The 21,443-nt window shown below is 54.6% G+C and overlaps 1 protein-coding gene across 1 annotated transcript; it reads right to left on the reverse strand.

Moving 5' to 3' along the window:
* Nucleotides 1-14,503: 14,503 nt before the first annotated feature.
* Nucleotides 14,504-20,905, reverse strand: IHH (Indian hedgehog signaling molecule). Its single transcript, XM_026491925.4, has 3 exons — nucleotides 20,302-20,905; nucleotides 17,649-17,910; nucleotides 14,504-15,942 (listed from the first exon to the last, which is right to left on the reverse strand). Exons 1-3 carry the CDS (start codon nucleotides 20,611-20,613, stop codon nucleotides 15,284-15,286), a joined length of 1,233 nt encoding a protein of 410 aa, XP_026347710.1. The 5' UTR covers nucleotides 20,614-20,905; the 3' UTR covers nucleotides 14,504-15,283.
* Nucleotides 20,906-21,443: the final 538 nt, after the last annotated feature.

The following is a 21,443-nucleotide window of genomic DNA, read 5'->3' on the forward strand; positions in this document are numbered from 1 at the left end:
ATGAGGTGGCACCGTGAGCACTGAGCCTGAATACATGGTTCAGTGCTTTGCCCAGGAGCCTAGAAACTCACCATTCAGGAAAGGGACTCAGGGATGCGGCCCTCTCAGCCCTGCCTGCCATGGCCACGCTTGGCATTTCTCAGGAAGCCCCCAGGGAGTACCACTGAAACACACGCGTTACCTTTATCTGGCTTTTGCTCGCTACTTGTTTCTTCTGAACGTGTCTTGCCTCCTGTGAGAAGGAGGAGAATGGGCAAAGAAGAGGTAAAGGAGACCGGATGGTTCTCGGTCTTTGGGGTTTCCTCTATCAGTATGCAACCAGCAGTCCAGGTTTAAAGTAAGCATTGACTGAAATAATCACTCAACCCAAGGATAAGCGAACCAGCTTCTAGAGCAGAGGGATCCATGGAGAGACTGCAGCTGGAAATTATATGCAAATATACACAAAAGTTATATGCAAACCATTTGTAAAATGCCATATATATGGAGAAGTGCTTTTTTTTCCAGGGAAAGTGTCCACAGCTTTCACCAAATACTCAAAAGGGTGTTTGGTCCTGCTCTAGGGAACACACACCGGGCCTAAACTCCAAATCCCCTCTTCCTTTAGGAGCCTTCCTTCAGCACACACACCCAGGTGTGGCTACCATATTGGACAGCGTCAGTCTAATACCTTTATGAACATACGTACGTTTTTCAGACTACTCAGTGTCCCTCCCTACCTCTTTAAATAACAATCTCAAAAATAGTAACAACTTTTACTGACATTTACTGAGAACTTCTGCGCCAAGCAGTGCTGTAAGGCCTTCTCATGTATTTTATTTTATTTAAGATTTTATTTTTAAGTAATCTCTACACCTTTAACGTGGAACTTGAACTCACAAACCTGGGATCAAGAGTCACATGTTCCAAATGAGCCAGCCAGGTGCCCCTTATGTATTTTAATCTTTGCAACAATTGATGATGAGATGTAAGCTGTCCTTTATTTGGCCTAAAATTCTCTCTTTTCGGGGCACCTGGGTGGCCCAGTCTGCTAAGTGTCTGACTGCTGCTATCAGCTCAGGTCTTGATCTCCGGGTTGTGAGTTCAAGCCCCATGTTGAACTCCACCTGGGCGTGGAGCCTACTTAAAAAAACAAAAACAAAAACCTCTTTTCAAGTTTGGGGTTAAACTTTCAACTCCTTATTATAACATATTATACTTTGGCCAACAATTTTATGGTTATCCTTTAGAAATGTAAACAATTTCATCAGACTCTCCCATCCCCTCCCCACCACCATTCAAAGCAAAAGATTCTGTTAATTCAGGTTTTCCTAATTGGCAACATCTCCAAAACCTCTGGAAAATATCTTAGATTCACTCACTCACTCATTCATTCATTCATCCACTCACAAAGCATTTACTGAGTACCTATTATACATACAGTGCTAGGCAATGGACAAAACAGGCAAGGCCCCTACCTTCCTCTGTAAAGAGGATATTCAGATGGAATCAAAGAAATGCCAGCTGGGGAGGCAGGGAGGAGATTCCCATTACTTTTCAGCTATTGCATGGCTGTGTAGTCCTGCCTGGCTCAGTAAAGTCTGTGATCTCAGGGGATTCTATAGCTAACCACTGCCTCAGAGCTCTGAAAAAGTCTCCAGCCAACACAGGTAGAAGAAATTAGAGACAATGGGGGTAGAAACCTGGTCCAGATCAGGTCTTAGGACTTAGGGAACGGAGCGCTCGTCCTGGAGCAATGAGAGCTGGGTTCCAGCATCTGCTCAGGTTCGCTGAGATCGGCAACTTTCTCCATCTCCTTGAGCCTCAGTCACCTTACCAAATGAGGGTTATCTTACTTCACAAAGTTGATGTGAAGCTGGAATGAAATAGGGGATTTAAAAAAGCCCTAGAGGAACCAATGTTACTGTAATTAACAGCCATAACTTCCATGCTCGGTTGAGCTACTTTTCCAAAAGACACCCATCTTCAATCACTGTGAAGACACTGGGCAGGGTAGGTGTTGTTTTTAAATCCAATTTTCTAATCTTGAGGACTTAAAAATATACATATCATCAGCTTCCTTTATTTGTCTCATTTCCAACCTAAACATTCCTAAGATGACCAGTGGAAAAAGTAGCGAGTCGTCGCGTAGTGTGGAGTGGAAAAGAAACGTAAAAGGAAGTCATAAAAAATACTTAAGTTCGTTCCTCCCTTCTCTAGGAGATCCCCAGACTGATCTCACCCTAGTCTCAGTCCCACGGGGCTCTCTAAAGGACATGGAGGGGACCCCCGGCCACAACTTCCCAAAAGAGGCGGTCTCCTGAGACAGATACCTTTGGTGGCCACTCGCGCCGTTCCCTGGTACTGGGACCGACTCTCAGAACTCACTCTGCCGCCATGTTGTCGTCTCCATAGAGACGGGACGCTCAGGACACGGCGTCTCCCGGTATCCCAGGACAACGACGGCAACGCGAATGAGTCATGTCTCATGGAAGGCGAAAGTACCGCCCAATTTTAATGCTTACCCTTTTTCTATTCTCTGATTTTCCCTGCTAGTAGTCACTGAGCTTCTACCAGTCGCAACATGTAATGTATAGTCTCCTAGTTGTCGTGACGCCCTCGCAATCCTTATTTTAGTAGACGACCAAACTCATAGGAGGTCATCCATGGGCTCGTCACCTGGGAGTGGGAGCCGTTCCAGTTCCTTCCGGCCGCGCGATGGTGACGTACGGTCAGAATCTCTACCGGAACTTCAGTCTGTGATTGCGATTGTTAACTTAAAAGCACCCCGTAGTTATTTCTCATTTGCATATTGCTTTACAACTGGATTCCTCTTGCAGGTGGGAGAAAGAATGTCCTATCCGTTTTCTGCTGGCATTTCCTCCTCCCTGGCACCAAGCTAACTCTTTTCTAGGGATCTGGAGTTTAACGTATGAAGAAGGCGCTGATATGCTAATGTGGATTCTTGGAAGCCCATTTGTTGATTTATCCGCCCTTGCTTTGTGGGAAAGGTCTTTAAAATAACAAAAAGTCAAGGGAGTAAACGTTAAAGTAATCCAATTGGCTTTTTTAATGGATTTATGGATCACGCAGCATCCCATCTACCAAGTAGAGGGGAGCTCCGGGGAGTTGTGCAAAATGGAAGGTTTTTATAGACAGGAGGGTGGGACAAGATGTTACTAGCAAAAGAAAAGGAAGGATTGTTTCAGGCAAGATGGCCTTCCCTTATGGGGAAGGGCAGGGACTCTTACTGAAGATGACCTTATCTTCTTTTGGGGGGTGGAGAGGGCACCTGTGACAGATGACCTCATTGGTGCCGACCAGAAAATTCCTGTCTGACCCATTAAGACTACATTTCTGGGGGAGGTTGAAACTTGGCCTAAGTGACACCATTTTGAGCCTGTGGTTTTCTTTGTAACAGCTCTAATTTGGTGAAGACTCCTTAGGTGGGTGAAGCTGAAAGCCTCAAAGTTCATTCGTGGGCAATTAAAGATGTTTCACTACTCAGGACAGTGATGGGGGGTGGTGTTACAGGGAAAGACCTTAGTGAGTCTAGGGGTAAACCCTGAAAATAAACTCTCATTTTGGGAAAGTTGGCATTTACTTGGGAAAGTAAACAATGGATGGACTAAGATGACAAAGTGGCCTGAGTTGGCCTGGGAAATCACATGGCCAGAGGCTGGCTGAACTGGAGGGAAGGGGCAGGCCAGGGGGGCCCATGAAGTTATGCCAGCACCATTAGTTAGGTATGGAATTTTCTTGGGATCAAAGAATGTGGAACTCAGTGAGCTTTTCGCCAGTTTTAATGTTATTCTCAGAATCTGAAAACTGCACTTTGGACATGACAACATCTATGCTGTTTGTAGTTTCTATAATGATTTCCTTTTTGTTTTCCTCTAAGCTCTTTTTGAAATGGTCAGCCTGACTCAGCTGGACCTTAAGGACAGGGAAAGGGACCTGTTTTTCCATTCTTAGGCTGAAAAGAAATGGGAGCAGTGACTCCGCAGACAGGGCTTTGTGGTGGCCTCAAGAACCCCAGCAAGAAAACCCCAAGAAGGTGGGAAAGCTTATGCTAGGAGCCATGTGTCCTTGTGCCTCTTCACTGAAGGAGTGTCCCCCCACAGCTATGGTGTGCCCAAACCTTGGCGGATTCATTGTCCCCACCCTGTGGGCTTCACTTCTGTGGGGCTCTGGCTGCCTCCTGAGAATTCTGCTGGAGAGCTCTGACCTTGACTGACATAGTGGACTCTCAGGGAGAGGTCCAAGCCAGACTTTGCTCCGAGAGGCAAACAACATGGAAAGGGGTGTGGCAAAGGATTGAGTCTCAGGAGGAGAGAGGAGGCTGGGTTTCCTTTGGAATCCTCCTTTCCAGGAGCCCAGAACCCATGGGAAAAAAATGGGTGCTAGGTCCTGGTGACTGTATCTTCCATGGGCCCAAGAAAGACAACAGGGTGGGTGCTGTTTGGTTCAGGGCTGTGAACAAAGGTGGGTGCTGATTCAGGAAATTGATGATGACCAGGATGTGGGAGAAAAGGAGGAAGGAGGATGGGTAGTAGACTGACTTGAATCCTTTTCTAAGGAAACCTTCACTGGTGGGGATAAAGATAAAGCCCACACTCAGTCATTTGGGCTTCAACACTCTCAAAAATATCTTTTCTAAGTTCTCCCTCCCTTCCCCCACCAAATAGAATAGAGGGGATTCTGGGCTGGGAAATCAGACCTAAGAGTAATCCTGACTGTCACTTACTGACTGTGTGACCTTGAACAAGTCACATGGCCTCTCAGTCTCAGTTTCCTCAACTGTCACCTGGGGATAATTATCAAAAGGCTCGTGTAGCAGGGTACCTGGGTGGCTCAGTCGGTTAAGAGTCTGCCTTTGCCTCGGGTCATGGTCTCAGGGTCCTGGGATGGAGTCCCAGGTCGGTCTCCCTGCTCAGCATGGAGTCTGCTTCTCCCTCTCCCTCTGCCTCTCCCCCTCCCCCCGCTCATGCTCTCTCTCTCTCTCAAATAAATAAATAAATAAATAAATAAATAAATAAATAAAATCTTTTTAAAAAAATGGGACACCTGGGTGGCTCAGTCGGTTAAGCATCTGCTTTTGGCTCAGGTCATGATCCCAGGGTCCTAGGATCAAGTTCGTCATTGGGCTCCTTGACCAGCAGGAAGCCTCTTCTCCCTCTGTCTGCTGCTGCTCTCCCTGCTTGTGCTCTCTCTCTCTGACAAATAAATAAATAAAAATCTTTTAAAAATCTTAAAAAAAAAAGGCTGGTGTAGCAACTGAGCGATCAGGCCTGTGAAAAGTATTTGACATATGGTAGACAGTCAATAAAGTTAGGCATGCACAGAGGATGGTCTCTTATCAAGTGGGAGGTCCCTATAATTAAGCCACTCAGTTTTCTGTGCTCCCTCCCCTCCTACCACCTCCCAGCCTCTCTGCTCTGCACTGGAAAGGCAGGAAGTTTTTTTTCTCTCCACACCCCCCTCTTTTGTTTCTACAAGGAGGAGCCTGCCTTGGTGCTCTGGGATGGAGAAAGACAAAAGTAGGTACCAGGGTGATTTTCTGTCCACTTGGCAAGTCAAGCCAACTCCAGAACTTGCAAAGTGCCCTCCCATCTTCCTTCCCTGCAACTCTGACTCCATTTCCAGTGTTGGTTCTAAAATCAGGTCTGCATCCAAGATGTACTTAACTTGGGGGAGGGAGTTGAGGAGGTGAGTTCTCCCACAGAAATTTCTGACCTCTGAAATTCACAAGGTAAGTCTTCCAAGCCCAGCCTGAAGGGTGAAGAGTGAGAGAAAGCTGCAGCTAAGAGGACCACTGGGGTGGTTTGGGGGCTGGATCTAAGAGCAGGCATGGATCACTCTCTGCACAAGGGTGCCTGGTCCTCTGACGCTGCTGGGGGTGGGGAGCATTCGTCAAGAGGTTGATGGCACCTCCAGCCTGAAAGGGCTGCCAAGGCACGAAACTGACAGAGGCTGGGGAAAGACTGTCATATCACAAGAGAATTCAAATGAAAGAGTTCCATTCTGCCTAGGACCCCCCCCATAGGGTTTCCTACCCTTTTGTGCCAACCCAAACTCCCTAGATAACTTGATCCCTCCTTTCACCATCCCCACAAAAGGGTAGAGAGACATGCAAGCCAACATTAGGGTGATGGAGGGAAAAGGACATGAGGCTTAATCTCAGGAGACTTGAGTTCAAGTTCAGGTTCTACCTTCTGAGATTTGGGTGATTTCAGGCAAATTATTAAATATTCTAGAGGCTGACTTTCCTCATCTGTAAAATGGGGGCAAATAAGGATAGTATTCCAAATTCTTAACAATTGGTAAAGTATGGATGCCAAGCTATGAGAATGGATACCAGCTGGCCTTAGAGACAGAGCAGGGTCCTGGTTGTTCACATTATGCCAGGCTTTAACCCTTTGGTTGTAGGGTGATGGGGAGAGCTGGGAGTATGGCAAGGGAACAGGGAGAGCAGCCACAGCAGTAGAGGACTCAACCAGTGACTATTTCCCAACTGGTACCAAAGTATTTCCAGATTTTAACAACCAGTATAGCTCTAGTGGATAGTATTAGTTGCAAGTGGGACCTGAGGAAAAATCCTACCTCACCAGCTGCTGTATACACAGTTATTTTTTTCTATCAAAACTTGAAGTGTCTCCCCCTTGAATTCCTCCTCATTGGTGAAGAATCAGTCATCACGTCTAACTGCTCTCCCTTTCTAGTCTGAGCAGTGTTCCTTCTCTGTGTTAGCTTTCCCAGCTGTCTTCCCCTACACCATCTCTTCCTCTTTCCAGCTACACACCTCACTGGCCAGCACCATGGACAGCTCTGGCTAACCAGCCCAACCCAGACCATCCCCTTCCCCCTACCTTCTATCCCCACCTCTCTGACCCACCCCAGTGCGGAAACCCTGAGATATGAACTGAATGAGGGTCATCCTTGAAAAGACAGTACAGTGGCGTGACTAAGAACAAGCTTTGGAGTAAAAAAGTTTGAAATTGAATCCCAACCCTACCAACTCTCAGCTCTTTGATCTTATTCTTTTGCTTCTATAAGACCCAGTCTGCTCATCTGTAAACTGGGAAAACTAACACCTACCTCAAAGGTTGTGAGGTTTAAGTGTGATAAAAGATTCAAAGAACTTAGCACCATGCCTGCCTTATTATATGTTCTAAATAAAGGAACATTATTCTGTGACTTTTCATCCTATTTAATTCCTCAAACCCCTTCCAATCCATTTCTGACCAGAGCTCATTCTCAAGTAAAAGTATCATAACATGACCACCAGCTCAGTGCTGCTGGCCTCCTTTGGGTGCAGAAGTTGGCTTGGACTTCAAGGATGGTAAGATGGTAAGGGAGCCCACCCTTGACTGGACCGTGAGGTTCTGACTTTATTAGACTTTGTTTTTTCATTTTAAAAACTTTGAGTTCGTTTTAGATATATGGAAGCATCACAAAAATAGTACAGAGAGTTCTCATAAACCCTTCACGCAGCCTACCCTTAGGTTAACATCTCACATGACTATAGAACACTTACCAAAACTAAGAAAATTAACCTTGGTATAACACACACTATTAATGAAAGTAGAGAATTTATTTAGATTTCACAAGCTTGTCCACTAACATCCTTTTCCTATTTCAGTATCCAATTCAGGACCCTACCTGGGGCGTTTCCTGAGTCTTTCCTTGTCTTTTATGACCATGACTCTCTTAAAGAGTACTGTCAATTATTTTGTAGAATGTTCCTCAATCTTGGGTTTGTTTCATGTGATTAGAGTAAGGTATGTATTATTCGGAAGCATAATACAGAGGTGATATGCCCTTCTCAGTGCATCATATCAGAGGGCACATGATGTCAATATGCATTATTGGTGATGTTAACTTTGGTTACTTAGAAAAGTAGTGTCAGGATTGTCCACTGTCAACTTGCTACTTTTCTCTTTTTATTAGATTTTGATCATGTCTGTCTTTTGCTTCTCTAGGATTAAGAGTTCAAAAACCAGGAAATCTGCCCTCAAAGTAACCTTTCTACCCCTACACTCCCAACCACTCCCCCGAGACACACCCAGTCCCTAGTATCTGTCTGGTCACTTTCCTCTGAGTCTTCTTAAGTTGGGCATCTGGAGGCATGTGCAGAAGCCAAATGCAAACACACCTGGAGTTTATAAGGACAACAGGGTGCTTCTAGTCCATTTTCAGGGAACTTTTTGTTGAGCCCCTGCAAGTTTCTGTGTGCAGGGGCACTCTGAGAAAATGTGGCCAGCAACTGTCCACAGAAATGTCCAGCCTATCTCTCAGGTCTGGCCTTAACCCTTGAGCACTTTTTCCAACATCTAACATTTGGAGTTTTTTAAAGTCTCTAACAGCATTCCTTTCATTTGGCCATGGATGACTCCTTACTACCCACTAGCCCAGATCCATGAGCTTCCTTCCTTCCAGAAGACTCTTCACTCCTCCAAGAATTCATCAAGATCATCAGAGATCCTGCTCCTAAAATGGATACATAACGTACTTCTAATCAATTGAGTGTGGAGAGATTTGCTTATCCAACCTTCCCCCTTGTCTTCATCTCTATCTGCCCCTAGTTCATTCTAAATCAGTATGTACTCCCATGCTTCTGCTTTAGAAGATTAAGAGGTGGGGCACCTGGCCTGGCTTAGTTGAAAGAGCATACAACTCTTGACCTCAGGGTTGTGAGTTCAAGCCCCACGTTGGGTGTAGAGATTACTTAAATAAATAAAAACTTTAAAAAAAAGATTAAAAGGCATCACACCTCCTTCAGCCCAATAATGACTCCATTTTAAAAAAAAGATTTGTGTATTTATTTTAGAGAGAGACAGAGAGAGAGAGAGCATACATGAGTGGGGGGGAGGGGCAAAGGGAGAGAGAGAATCTCAAGCAGACTCTACACTGAGCCCAGAGCCCAACAAAAGGCTTGATCTCAGGACCCATGAGATCATGACCTGAGCCAAAACCAAGAGTAGGACATTTAACCAACTGAGCCACCCAGGCATCCCATGACTCCCTTTTTAAAAGCTTTTGTGTAAAAGTGTTAAAGGCCTTAGAAGATACCTTCATCTGTTCCCATCCACTCTATGACCTTTGCTCTGGTTACTATTGCTGTGTAAGAAATCACTCCAAAACTTCAGAGTTTCAAACACACAAGCCCTTATTTTATTTTGCTTATGATTTTGTGGGTCAAGAATTCAGGAAGGGCCTGGCCAAGCAGTTCTTACTTAGAGTCTCTCATGTAGTTACATTTAGATTTTGGCCAGGGCTGCCCTCTGAAGGTTCCACTGGGCCGAGACTTCTAAGATGGTGCTCTCATGTGGCTGACAGTTGACGCTGGCTGTGGTCTGGGAGCTCTGCTAGCCTATGGACAGGAACATCTATCTGTAGCCTCTCTAGCTCGGCAATCTCAGGCAGAACCAGGCAGAAGCTATATGGCATTTTCCAAGGGCAGAGGAGTGTCAAATAATTGGTGGACATATTTTAACCATTGCCACTCCCACCAGCATGGGATCCTCTCACAGCTTCTAGAACATTATTCCTCCATAACCCTTCCCTGATGGGTTCTTGGCCACCCCTGGCCCCATCAGATCTTTTAGGTTGTATCAGAAATGCCTTCCTCCCATTCCTCTGGGACGGTGACTCATCAGTTCCCACCTCCTTCAATTTGCTGCTGTAGGGCACCTGGGTTCTGGTCTGGACTCTGCTACTGTGTGACCTTGGGCAGGCAACTTCACCTCTCTGGCCTCGGTTTTTTCTCTGCAAAGTAGGAATTAGGAACAATCTCACTTCATAGGCTGTTAGGATTTTAAAAAGGTAATGTGAATAGCAGACTTAGCACAGTTGATGCTCCTGATTAGGAAAGAAATAACTGGGGGCAAGTCATTTTCCCTCTTGGAGACTTGATTTCTGAAATGTGGATAATTCTCTTAACCCAATTCCCCCATGCGGATGAGAGGGGATATTAAATGGACTGCAGGGAGGGCCAGCCCACAAGTTGAGGCTTCCTGAACCTAACCTGGCCAGGAAGCCCCCTGCATCTATGCCCCGCTGGGGCCCCATGCCATGTGCGTGCGAGGTGGCCAGGGTGTGGCTTGGGGCGGTGCAGTGCCCAGGGCGGGCCACTATCTGCCCCACCGGCCTTATCAGATCCGGGCTGGCCATAGCTCAGCCCCATGGAACAAAGAGGCTTTGAGAACCAGGCTGGGGTGTGGGACATGGGGCCGAGCCCCATCAGGCGCATTCCACCCAGGGGGCAGAGGGCACGGGGTGGGGGAGCCGCTGCCACCAACCCCTACCAAAGAGGTTTCTCTGTGCTGGGGGCACCCTCCTGTGTGGGGAGCAGGGCCTGTGCCCTCCCCCAGAGCCCACCGTCTGACTTCTTTGGGGCATTTCCTGCTCCAGCCCTTCCCACCAGGCCCACAGCTCCACCCCTTCCATGGGGCATGGCGTCCCCCAACCCCCGGTCCAGCTCCCATTTCCCTTCCTGGCATCTTTAGCCCGAGCCACACAAGTTCCCAGTTCCTGAGTGTGTCCTGCACCTCTCATTCTCTGCGAATCTGCTCCCAATAATCCATCCGCCTACCCTTGCCCCAGTCACTCAACCTAGAAGGCGGCAGCCCAAAACCACTTCCAGGTCACTGGGGTCATGGAGCTCATCCTGTCCCCACCCCTGTCTAATCGCTCTGTGCTTCCTCCCATGTGACACTGTGGGGAACTTCTATCCAAACTTTAATCACTGGCAGGGAATCGGCTGAGCCTGGCAGAGGCCCTGGCTGCCCTTGGGCCAGAGTTAAGGTTGTATGAGTTGTACATTACATACAGGCTCTAAGCTGGGCAGGCAAGCCAGGGCTGAAACCCAGGCGCGCTGGTACCCCAGCGTGCCCCTTGCACTAGGCTCTCTCCTAAACAGGCTTGCTGGCACCAGGCCAGAAGAGTTGCCTTTTCTAGTTGGATCTCTTTGCAGGGCGGAGAGGGAGGGAGGGATTTGCTAAATTTTTTAATGGAGGGGCTCCTATTTCTAGTTCCCACACTGGGGCTGCTAGTGCCAGCAGCTGGCCTGGTTGCCTAAAGGACTGATGCCCTCAGCTCGGCCCTTCCCAGCACAGCACTGCAGACTGTCAGAAATCATCCCCAAGGCAGTGTCTTCAGGGGAGTGCAGGCCCACGCAGCTTCAGAAGAGCCATCGCCAGGGTCACTGGGTCTTTCCAAACCAGAGAGAGGAGGCTGCAAGGACAGCTTGGGGGTGGGTATTTGAGGGGGCGCCTCTGCACAGGCGAGTAGGAGAGCCGGGGTGCAGTGGCCCCTGTGTTGAGGGCAGTCCGTCCAGGCAGCTCCATAGGCCTCCCAGCCAGATTCCCCACTTTGTCTCCTGTACCCCAACACTCCAGGTCTCCCTAGCTCCAGTTCTCCCCGAGGACTCGTGAACGCAGGCACAGGTATTGCATTTTGCCTGGACGAGGCTGTGAGGGGCTAATCTGAATCTCCCCCATGCACTCCTGACGGGGGGCGGGCAGGCAGAGAGAACAGGACCCCCGAGGGTCCCTTGAACCCGGTTAGACCAGCTTGGGCAATGAGGAGAGAGGATATCTGTATGGGAAAGCCTGGCTATCTCCCCGACAGGTGCAGGCACTAAGGCTGGAGAAGCGCCACAGCCCAGGGCTCTGGCCTGCGGAGCTGGATCTCATGCTTCAACACCTGCAGTGGACTTGAACCCTTTCCTCAACCTTGCTACTCACCCAAACTGGCTTCAAGCCCTGGCCATGCCACTCCTCAACATCTACAGCCCATCGCCTTCTTTCTGACCCCATGGCTATGTCTTCAGTCCAGGCCACCAACTTCTCTCCCCAGTAAATGGATTCCCTGCTTCCACAGCCGCCTTCTCGGATTCGTTGTCCACACTGCTGCCGGGTGAGCTTTCTGAAACAGTCTAGTTGTGAGCTTCCCCGACTTCAAACCCTCCAGGCCCTCCCCAAGCCCTCAGGTTAAAGTCCAAATATGTGGCGTACAAGGCCCTGTGTCACTTGATCCCTGCCTACCTCTCCACGTCAGTTTTGCCAAGCCCACGTAGCTTTGTGACACTGCCTGGCAGTTCTGCCGAGTCCCTGGGCTCACTCAAGCCCCCACGCTTTTGCATTTCCTGTGTCCTCAGCCTGGATCCCTTCCTCTACTGACCTGCCATGCAAAGCCCTCCTTGCTCTACTGGTAACATCCTTGCCTCCAGGAAGCCCTCCTAGCTCCCAGCTTTTCCATGGCACTCCCATGGCCCCTGTAAGATGCCAGCCACAGCACGTGTCTCCCCATGCTGCTTCCTACCACCCAAGAGTACCCCGAGGCAGGGACTACTACTTTCCATCACTTTGGCACAGGACCTAACACAACAGCATCCAGTGGGTGATGGCCAACCAGGTGAATGTAGGTCAATTGTGGACGCAGTGGCCTTGGGGGCTGCACTTGACCCTGAGAGGAGAGGCAGGCATTGGGTCAGTAGCTGCCTGGGCAGCATGGTGGACCCTCCTCTGGGCCTTGACATTACAGACACTGGGGAGAGGTGGGTTTTGGTGGGAGGGATTGCAGCCACCACCATACTGTAAACGGTGGAAGATGACTTCCCAGGCTGTCTCCCCGCTCACACAGTCTGCTCAGATCTGGCCCCAGGATTCCCAGAAAAGGCGCAGGGCCCCACATCCACCCCAAGGTTAGTTTTTGAGGGTCTGAATTCAGATAACTTTTTTTTTCTGAATCTTTGCAGCCTTCTCTGTCTAAAGAATGAATGTGTTTCCTGAGGAGCCCATCTAGAACGGAAAGGTCTGGGGGTGCCCAATGGCTCTGTGTCTGCAGGACGGAGTGTGCCCAGCCCAGTAGGAGAAACAGCTAGACCCCCTGGGGGAAAGCCTCTCTCTTCCTCTCCCACCCTCTTCCCTCCCTCCCTTTCTCTCTCTGTCTCTTTCTCTCTCTCTGTCTGTCCCCCACCCCCCACAAAGAACGTCTGTAAGGGGGAGAATGTACAAACAAATGGACAAGAGTATCTTGACCTTGATCTTCTGTTTTTCACTGTAAATAAGTTCATGGACATTCTGGTCCCTGTGAGCCTGGTCCATGAGCATCTGCCATGAGTCCATTCTAGATGTGCTGACAAAGCTGACTTCCAGGCCTGAAATGCTGAGAGTGCCTTCCAGAGAGAACCCAAGTTCACCAAGGAAAAGCCCTGTGGTCAAAACAGCAGGCCCAAAGACCAGATGCATGGGTTCGAATCCTGCTTCTGTCCCTTGCTATGTCATCTCGGGCAAGTTCCTTAACCTCCCCGTGCTTTTGTGCTCGTCTGGAACATGGTAATATGAAACCATACGGCACTCCAGGCTGTCACCAGAATTAAATGGCTTCATATAAAGCACCTGGAACAATGAGTGGTGACGGTTAGTCTTCACCGAACAACAGCAGTGTCATTACAGCCCGTGGGGGCCGATTTTCCCCCAGATGACACAGTCTCCAGAGCAATGAAGTTTTCTCTGGAGTTTTCCTCTGTGGAGGTGGGGGAAGGGTGAGGTAAGAGTCTGGCCAGTCATCCCTGACACGGCGATCTTTGTAAGAGGGGAGAACCTGGGCAGTGGTGTGTTTTAGCAACTGGCTCTCCGTGGTCAGGGGAATCTACTTCAGAGCCCACACCAGTTTCCACAGTGCGAATACCTCCGCCATGGCCTAGTTCAACTGGCTTACGAAACGTCTGACAATTTCACAAGTGTACGGCTGGACCTGGGAATCTCAGCCGATCTGTAGTGAGATCAGCCCAGAAAAACCTGCCTTGGGAAAGAGAGACCAAGAGAAAATGAAGAAGGGGTCACCTGTCTCGGCAACAAACTGGGCCTTCTCTAGACTAAGCAGTGTTTCTCCTGTTTCTCCAAGTGCGATCCCTGGACCATCTGTCATGTTTGGGGTGTTTGTAAAAATAAGTTCCCGGGGTCGTTCGGGATCTACGAAAGCAGAATCGTTTGAATGGAGCCAGAAATCATGTTTAAACAAGCTGCCCAGGTGATGCTGAGGTTTGAGACACGCTAGATTAGGAACCCCTGAGTTATCTAAGAAGTCAGAAGGGGCCACGAGGCAGGTGTGAACTCTCGGGAATCTTTTCGTACCGTGGTCCATTATTCACACTGAGGGAAGAGAAACCCAGGCCCTGAGAGAGTCTGGAGTAAGCAGGAAAAGAGCCTTGGCTAGGCACAGTGGGGGGGTTCTAAATGAGTCAAGTGACCTTGGGCTAGTTATCTCAGTTCTCTCTCTGGTCCAGTAGTGTTTAGGGCAAACTTTGAGGTCAGCATGTGAAAGGCCTTGCCCGGCGCAGAGCCCAGCGCTCTGTGGGGGCTTTGTTGGGCTGCTGGGTGAGGAGGGCCTACAGAGACGGTGGGAGCACGGGAGGCTTTGTCTGTGGAGGAAGGTGAGCACACCCCTGGACAGACTCACCCATGGCTCCCGACTGTCTGTGTATTGGCCCCACTCAGCGTCCTAGACTCCATGGCTCTAACAACTTAAATAATTTTTATTACAAAAGGAAGAAAAGACCAAAACATCCCCAAAATTCTCCCATGGGCTCCCCCCTCCGCGCCAATAAATAAGGTGGGGGAGACTGACCGGAGGGGGCGTGGGGGATCATGGTTCAGCAGAAGAGGGAGCTTAGCCTGGGCAGGGGCGGAAGGACATCCAGCCTCCTCCCCTGGTCCCAGGCACTATGATCACATTGGCTGGAACCCAGAACTCTGCCCGCTGACAGCAATAGTCTCTGGATGTGTCCCGAGGAGTGTGGCCAGGAAGGAAGGTCATGCCTCAGGATGGCCAGCCTGGCTGCCCTACCCTGCGGCCTTCTCAGTTCTGAGCAGCAGGCCTTGAGTCCAGCCAGCTCCCTGCTGGCTCCCAGGGAATCTAGCAGCATCAACTGAGGTGCAAGCCCACCTAAGAGGGGCCTAAGACAGATGGAATGGGCCCTCCCCCTTGGGGGAGGCAGGTATGAAAGGTCAAAGTGAGAGCTGGCTGGGTTGGCCCCACTGTGCCAGCCTTGAGGTCTCTGGAGTAGAAGGCTAGACCAGCCCCCGCCCACCAGCTCCGTTTACAGCTCTGTCACTACATCGAGGTGGGGTGGCCGACGCGGGCTGGTCAAGTCGCAATGGTGCGTCTCTGTGAAAGAGGAGATGGTGGGAACCAGTGTCCCCCCCCAACTCAGGTCCCGGCCAGGGTCAGTGCGCTCCTGGCAAGGAGGCTTTTGGACCGAGTTAGGCAGTCGCGGGAGGGCAGTGAAGGGGTCTTTTCAGCTCCCTGGTCCGGCCATGCCCAGCGAGTGAAAGCTGCCCTCTTCTAACAGGAGCCGTCCCAGGCGGTAGAGCAGCTGGGGGTACCAGTGCACACCCTCTCCCGGGGTCCAGCTGCCCCACACCAAGCCGTGGAACAGTCGCAGGGGCCAGAAGGCCAACTGAGCCAGACGGTGGTCAGCCACGGCCGCGAAGCAGGAAGCCACCACATCCTCCACCACCAGCGTCCCGTGTCTCGTGAGCGGGGCGTAAGCCCCAAGGGCCACGTGTGTGGAGACAGCCGCCACTCGGGCGGGCTGCAGGCCCGGCACCCCCGCCACCAGCACGTACTGGCCAGGCTGTACTTGGCTGGCGAATGTGGCCCGGAAGTGGGCTGCTGGTTCAGTGTGATTGTTGGACGTGAAGAGCAGGTGCGCGGGCGTGAGTGCCAGGCGGCGCGGGGGGTCCTGGGTCTCGATGACCCGGAAGGCCCTCAGCCTGTCTGGCTCGCGATCCAGGAAAATGAGCACGTCGCTGAAGGTGGGGTTCCCATCCTCCCCCATGGCCAGCACCCGGTCTCCGGGCCTCACGGCCGACAAGGCCACACGGGCGCCACTCTCCAGGCGCACCTGGGCTCCAGCAGGAAAGCAGCCACCTGTCTTGGCCGCAGCTGAGTGCTCTGTGGGAAGAAGGGACATGAAGGTGTTACTACTGTGTCACAGCACCCCTCCCCAGAGCTCCTCTCACTCCTGGAGAGCTCCCCCATCACCATATCCTGGCTCTGCTCCACACTCCCCCGCCCAGTCGCATGCAGCCTTGAACCCCACCCCAACCCACGACGTGATCTTCCTTCCACCCTCCCCCCCAGGCGAATCCGTCGCCAGTGAGAGGAGCGTATTGTGGTACCAACACCCCCAAGTGAGGTGGAAAGGGCCCTCCCGAAGCCCGGGTAAAGCCCCCGCCTGCTCTCAATCCTGACAATGCTGCGAGGCAGTCAGAGAGGCCAGGGATCGGCCGAGCCAGGCAGTGGTCAGCTGTAACTGGACCCTCAGAAAGCTGCAGTCTCATGGAGAAGGCACTTAGCTCCTCTGGGGTCTGGATGTCCCATGATTTCTCACTTCTTGATCAGACACTCCCAAAAATTGCCCTCTCAGACAGACTCCCCAAGTTCTGTGCCAGAGCTGGCCCTTGGAGTCCATACAGAAGTGAGAGGAGGACCCGCCGTGGGCGAACCCAGACTTCTGGGGAGCCTCGGAGTGAATGGTCAGGCCAGGGCCTGGCTCAGTGGCAAGGGTAAAATCACTATCTTCAGTTCATGTGCTGGGTCCTTGTGCGGGGACGGGACACAGTGGCATTGGTGAGTGGGATGGAGAGCAGTGTTGGGGGGTCAGGAATAAGGACGGAGGTGGCCACTTGGGGAGCTTGTACCAGGCCAGTGTTCGCAGGTGAAGGGTGGAGGTGACTTGACGTAGATACAATTGGCGGGCCAGTGCTGGGGGGGGGCGCGGTCCCCACTGTGTGCCCCGGCGGGTTTGGGAATAGGAAGCAGCGGACCTGGTCTCAGTGTGCCAGGTCTTCAAGCGTGACTACTGCCTGGTACCAGTGTGGAGGGCTGTGCCCACAGCCAGGCGGGGCCAGACTGGCAGTCACGCAGGAACCGCTTGAAGCATCCATGACTGGGTTCAGTGTAGGTGATAGGGACGCTGATAAGATCTGAGGGAGGGGCGAGGCCCCCATGCCTGCCCATTCAGATCAACAAGGCGGCCAATCTGGGAAAATCCATTTTATTGAGTCCACTCTGTTTATTCTGGCCCTCGTGGCTGGCTTTGCCCCAAAACGTTCAGCTTCAGGGCCCTGGGGGGAGATGTTGGGGACGCCTGCACCCCCTGGAGGAGCATACAAAGTGCCCTAAAGGGCCTGACCTGCAGCAGGGTTGTGGGTTCTGAAGCTCTGGGCTCCTGGCTCCTGGTCAGGCGTGATGGTGTCTGGGCATGCCCTGGCCCCAGGCCCCTGCTCCCGCCACCCACCTCCATTCAGAGTCAGCTGAGTGGGGAGGCCATCTCTGCCACAGCCTGGCTTCCATCTGTCCAAGCGTGCTCTGTCTTGCACCTCCTGTGGCAGGCTCTGGATTGTGGACCACAAGGCCGGCCCCCAGCAGCGCGGGGACAGGGCCCTGTCTCCCTAGGCTCCTGCCATGACACTACCAGGCACCAGACGAGCAGGTGGTCACAAGCAGCAGCGGGGAGCGCCGCGGACGTCCTCTTCCCTGGGGTCCCCTCCTCCATCCCCTGGCGGGCCTCTTCGCCTTCTGGGCAGCAGTGAGCCCAATGCCTGCCCACGCCCTGCGGCCCCGGCCCCGGGCCCAGCCCCCAGGCAGCGGCTCACCGGACTTGACGGAGCAGTGCACGTGGGCCTTGGATTCGTAATACACCCAGTCGAAGCCGGCCTCCACTGCCAAGCGCGCCAGCAGTCCGTACTTATTGCGGTCGCGGTCCGAAGTGGTAATGTCCACCGCACGGCCCTCATAGTGAAGCGACTCCTCCGAGTGGTGACCGTCCTCGTCCCAGCCTTCGGTCACTCGCAGCTTCACGCCGGGCCACTGGTTCATCACCGAGATGGCCAGCGAGTTCAGGCGGTCCTTGCAGCGCTGCGAGAGGAAAGGGTGCAGAGTTAGGGGGAAATGCTGGCCTGCGTGCAGGTGGAGGCACAGCCGCGCCCCGGCCTCTCCCAGAGCATCGGCTGGAGCTGGGAACCCAGGGAGGGTGCTCTGTCCCCGTCTCTTAGGAACAAAGAGCCCTAACTTGCTTCCTTGCATTCTAGCGTCTGGCTGCTCAGGCACCTGGACCGCACGGTGGCGCCACAAATCTGGAGGGCCCGGTGGGCGGTGGTGCACCCTTGGGCGACCTTCTCTGATAAGTGGCCCCTTCCTCCTGCACTCTCTCTCCTCAGCACGGGGTACTGATCCCTCCACAGATGGGGCTACACTTTTCCAGCGCCCAGTCCCTCTGTCCCACCAAGGCACGGAGATCAGAAACCGCCCTCTGCCCGCGGGGTGGGGGTGGTAGCAGAGACGACGGCCTGCGGCTGGCCCGCTAGGCATGCAAGGCTGGAGGTGCCCAGTAGGTGTCACCGTAGCCTCAGGGCTGAAGCCCCCCAAGTCGGGTGGGGAGGTGCGGCAGGTGCACAGCACCCCAGCAGCGTGGGGGTGTGTTGGAGGGGAATCCCTGGCTGCCTGGATCACTACAGTGCCTCAGAGCATTCCTGCTGGGACTTAAGATCCAAAGACATCCCACAACCCACCCGAGGATGCGGAAGCGGGGGAACCAGAAGCTGGTGGAAATGCTAGCGTCCAGCCTGGTCAGATGGAGGGCGATGAGGAGCGTCTTCCGCTGCGCGGGGCGCACGCTGGGTTGATAATCCCAGGCAACGTTCTCCCTGAGTCCAGAGCCTTCAGCACCTCTGCACCACCCCTATCAGTGAAGGGTCCCGAGAAACTGAGCCTCTGATCTCAGCAAGTGGGCTCCTCTCTCTGTCTCACATGGGGGTGGGAGCAGAGCCACGCCCTGCGGGAAGGACAGGAGAGCTCATCCGTCTATGGTGACTCCCCCCTGGCCTGCAGCCCAAAGGACCCTGCAGTTGGCTGGGGGGAGGGGCCTTTGGGAGAGGGGGCCCTTTCAGTCCTTGACTCAGGTGAGAGGCCCCGCCAAGTGTGGGCAGCCAGTGTCTCCACCTACCCCTGCCTCGCAGAGCCTGGGCCCCACAGACCCTTGGACTCGGGTCTCCCAGGAGCCAACAGCCGCTACAGCCCAAGGCCTGGCTGTCCTTTGGGGCGAGCAGCCTAGCTGGGGGCGCTCGCTGCCCAGGGAGGGAACTCCCAGTGCTCCTTGCCTGCAGGCTTCTAGCCCCCCACCTACGTCGGCCCTGCGGGCCCCTGCTCCCGGCCCCTCTCCTCCCTCCCCCGGGTCCAGAGCCCAGGCGCGCGCTGTCAATGATTGCCCAGCCCGTGGCCCGGATCCTTATCTGCATTCCTCGGCGCCCGGCCCGGCCCGGCCACCAGCCAACCTTCGGCCCCGACACCCGCCGGCCAGCCCCGGCGCCAGGGCGCAGGCTGAGGGCTGTGGTGGAGCTGCTCTTCCCAAAGCACCTTGGAAGCAGGCTGCCTGCCTGCGGGGGAAGCCCCAGGAGACCACTGAGGAAGGGGACTTAGGTTTCTGATCCCTTGGGACCCCGGCTGCAGGGAAGAAAGTTTGCTCCCCCGTGCGTGGGCTGAGCGGGTCCTCTTCGGAGCTTGCAGAAACTAGCTAGCGTTAGCTCCGCTCCCTGCCTCTCCCGGCATCCTGGCTCTTCTCTTTCAACCCTCCCCGTGCCCGCCACCAAGCCCAGGGATCCCCCAAGTTCGTTCCCAGAGCCCGAAGTTCCCGGCACCCCACCCTTAACCGCAGCTGCGCCGCTCAGCTCTCGGGACAGACACGTGGGCTCGCCCGGCAAGTTCACTTTCCCACCTTCGCCTCCCAGCCCAACTCTTCCCGCTGTCCCTAAGCCCAGACCCAGGAGGGGGCAGCGCAGCGGACCACGAGCGCGCGGGGAGGAAGGGCCCCCTGCGCCCGCAGCTTCTTCGCCTCAGGGGTGCCGAACGGCTTCGAAAGGAGAGAGGCGCAGCCCTGCGGAAGGTTAGGCCCGGAAAGACTGCGTGGGTCCCGGAGGCGCGGGAGGCGGCCGGGTCCAGGTACCTCCGGGTGCCGCGTCTGACCTCAGCTGCCTGCACTCCGGGGCAGAGGGACTGCCGCCACCCGGCTCGGCGGTGGCGCTTGGCAGCGGGGAGCTCTTCTCACAGTCTCCGGCGGGTTCGGGGATGTCCGCGCTGCCGCGGGGGACCCCTGGCCGGCCCATCTTGGGCAGCAGGAGGCCGGGCTTGGCGAGAGGGGCAGGTGCCAGGGGGCGTGCCAGCCGGTCGAGAAAAGGTGCCAGGGGGGCGGGGAGGGCCGGGCAGGTGGCGGTGCTTCGGCGGCGGCGCCCTGCGAGGGCGGGTCGCGCTCACCTGGGTCATGAGGCGGTCGGCGCCCGTGTTCTCCTCGTCCTTGAAGATGATGTCGGGATTGTAGTTGGGGGTGAGCTCCTTGAAGCGCTCCGAGCTGCGCGCGATCTTGCCTTCATAGCGCCCGCTGGCGCCCAGGGTCTTCTCGGGCACGTTGGGGCTGAACTGCTTGTAGGCGAGCGGCACGAGCTTGCGCGGCGGCCGCCGCCGGCTGCCCACCACCCGGCCCGGCCCGCAGCCCCGCGCCGCCGGCACCAGCAGCAGCAGCAGGAGCAGGCAGAACCGCAGTTGGGGCCGGAGCCGGGCGGGAGACATGGCCGGGGAGCCCGGGCAAGCGGCGGCGGGCGAGGGCGCCTGGTGGGCTGGTGGGTGGGCGAGTCGACGGGAGCGCTGCGGGGGCTCAGGCGTCCGGGTGGCTCCGGGGGGCTCCAGGTGGGGGCGCCATGGGCTGCGCGGCGCGGCGCAGGGCCGGCGGGACTCAGGTGCGGGGCGGGGGCCCGGGGCCCTGGCTGGTGGCGGCGCGCTGTCCCCCTCGGCGCCTCGACTCTGAGCTGCCCGGCTCGCCGGCCGCCAATAAATAGGCCGGCCCGTTTGTTTTGGCAACGCGGCGGCGGCGGGGGGCGGCGGGCGGCGGGGCTGCGGGCCGCCGGGCTGGGCTGGGCTGGCCGGGCCGGCGGGCTGGCGGGCCCCGCGGTTAGCACCCCGGCCCGGCGGTCAGGCGGCTCGGGCGGAGCGGGAGCTGCTGCCGTCTGCGGCGCAGCTCGGGGCCGAGTGAGAGGGGAAATGGAAGAGATCCGGGCTCGGGCCCCGCGCAGACCGCACCCTACCCATGTCCCTGCCTCCTGTGCGCTCGACAGCGAACCTGCAGCAAGGGCGGCACAGCCTCCTCCCCCTCGGGCGGGCGGCCCCGGCACCAGCCAGCCCTCGTCCCGCTCGCTCCTCCGCCGCGTCCGCCCGCCCTGCTGCCCTCGGCGCCCCCTGCGCTGCCTGAGTTTGCCCTCCCCGCCCGGACGCGCCCCACCCCGCCTGGGCCTCGCCTCTGGGCTCCCCGCGGCTCCGGGGTGCCCCGCCAGACGCAAACCTCCCGGACAGGAGCTGCCACCCCCACAGAGACCGCAACCCACGGCGCGGCCGGACGCGAGGGG

Source organism: Ursus arctos, unplaced genomic scaffold (genome assembly GCF_023065955.2).
Source record: "Ursus arctos isolate Adak ecotype North America unplaced genomic scaffold, UrsArc2.0 scaffold_1, whole genome shotgun sequence".
NCBI classification, from domain to species: domain Eukaryota; kingdom Metazoa; phylum Chordata; class Mammalia; order Carnivora; family Ursidae; genus Ursus; species Ursus arctos.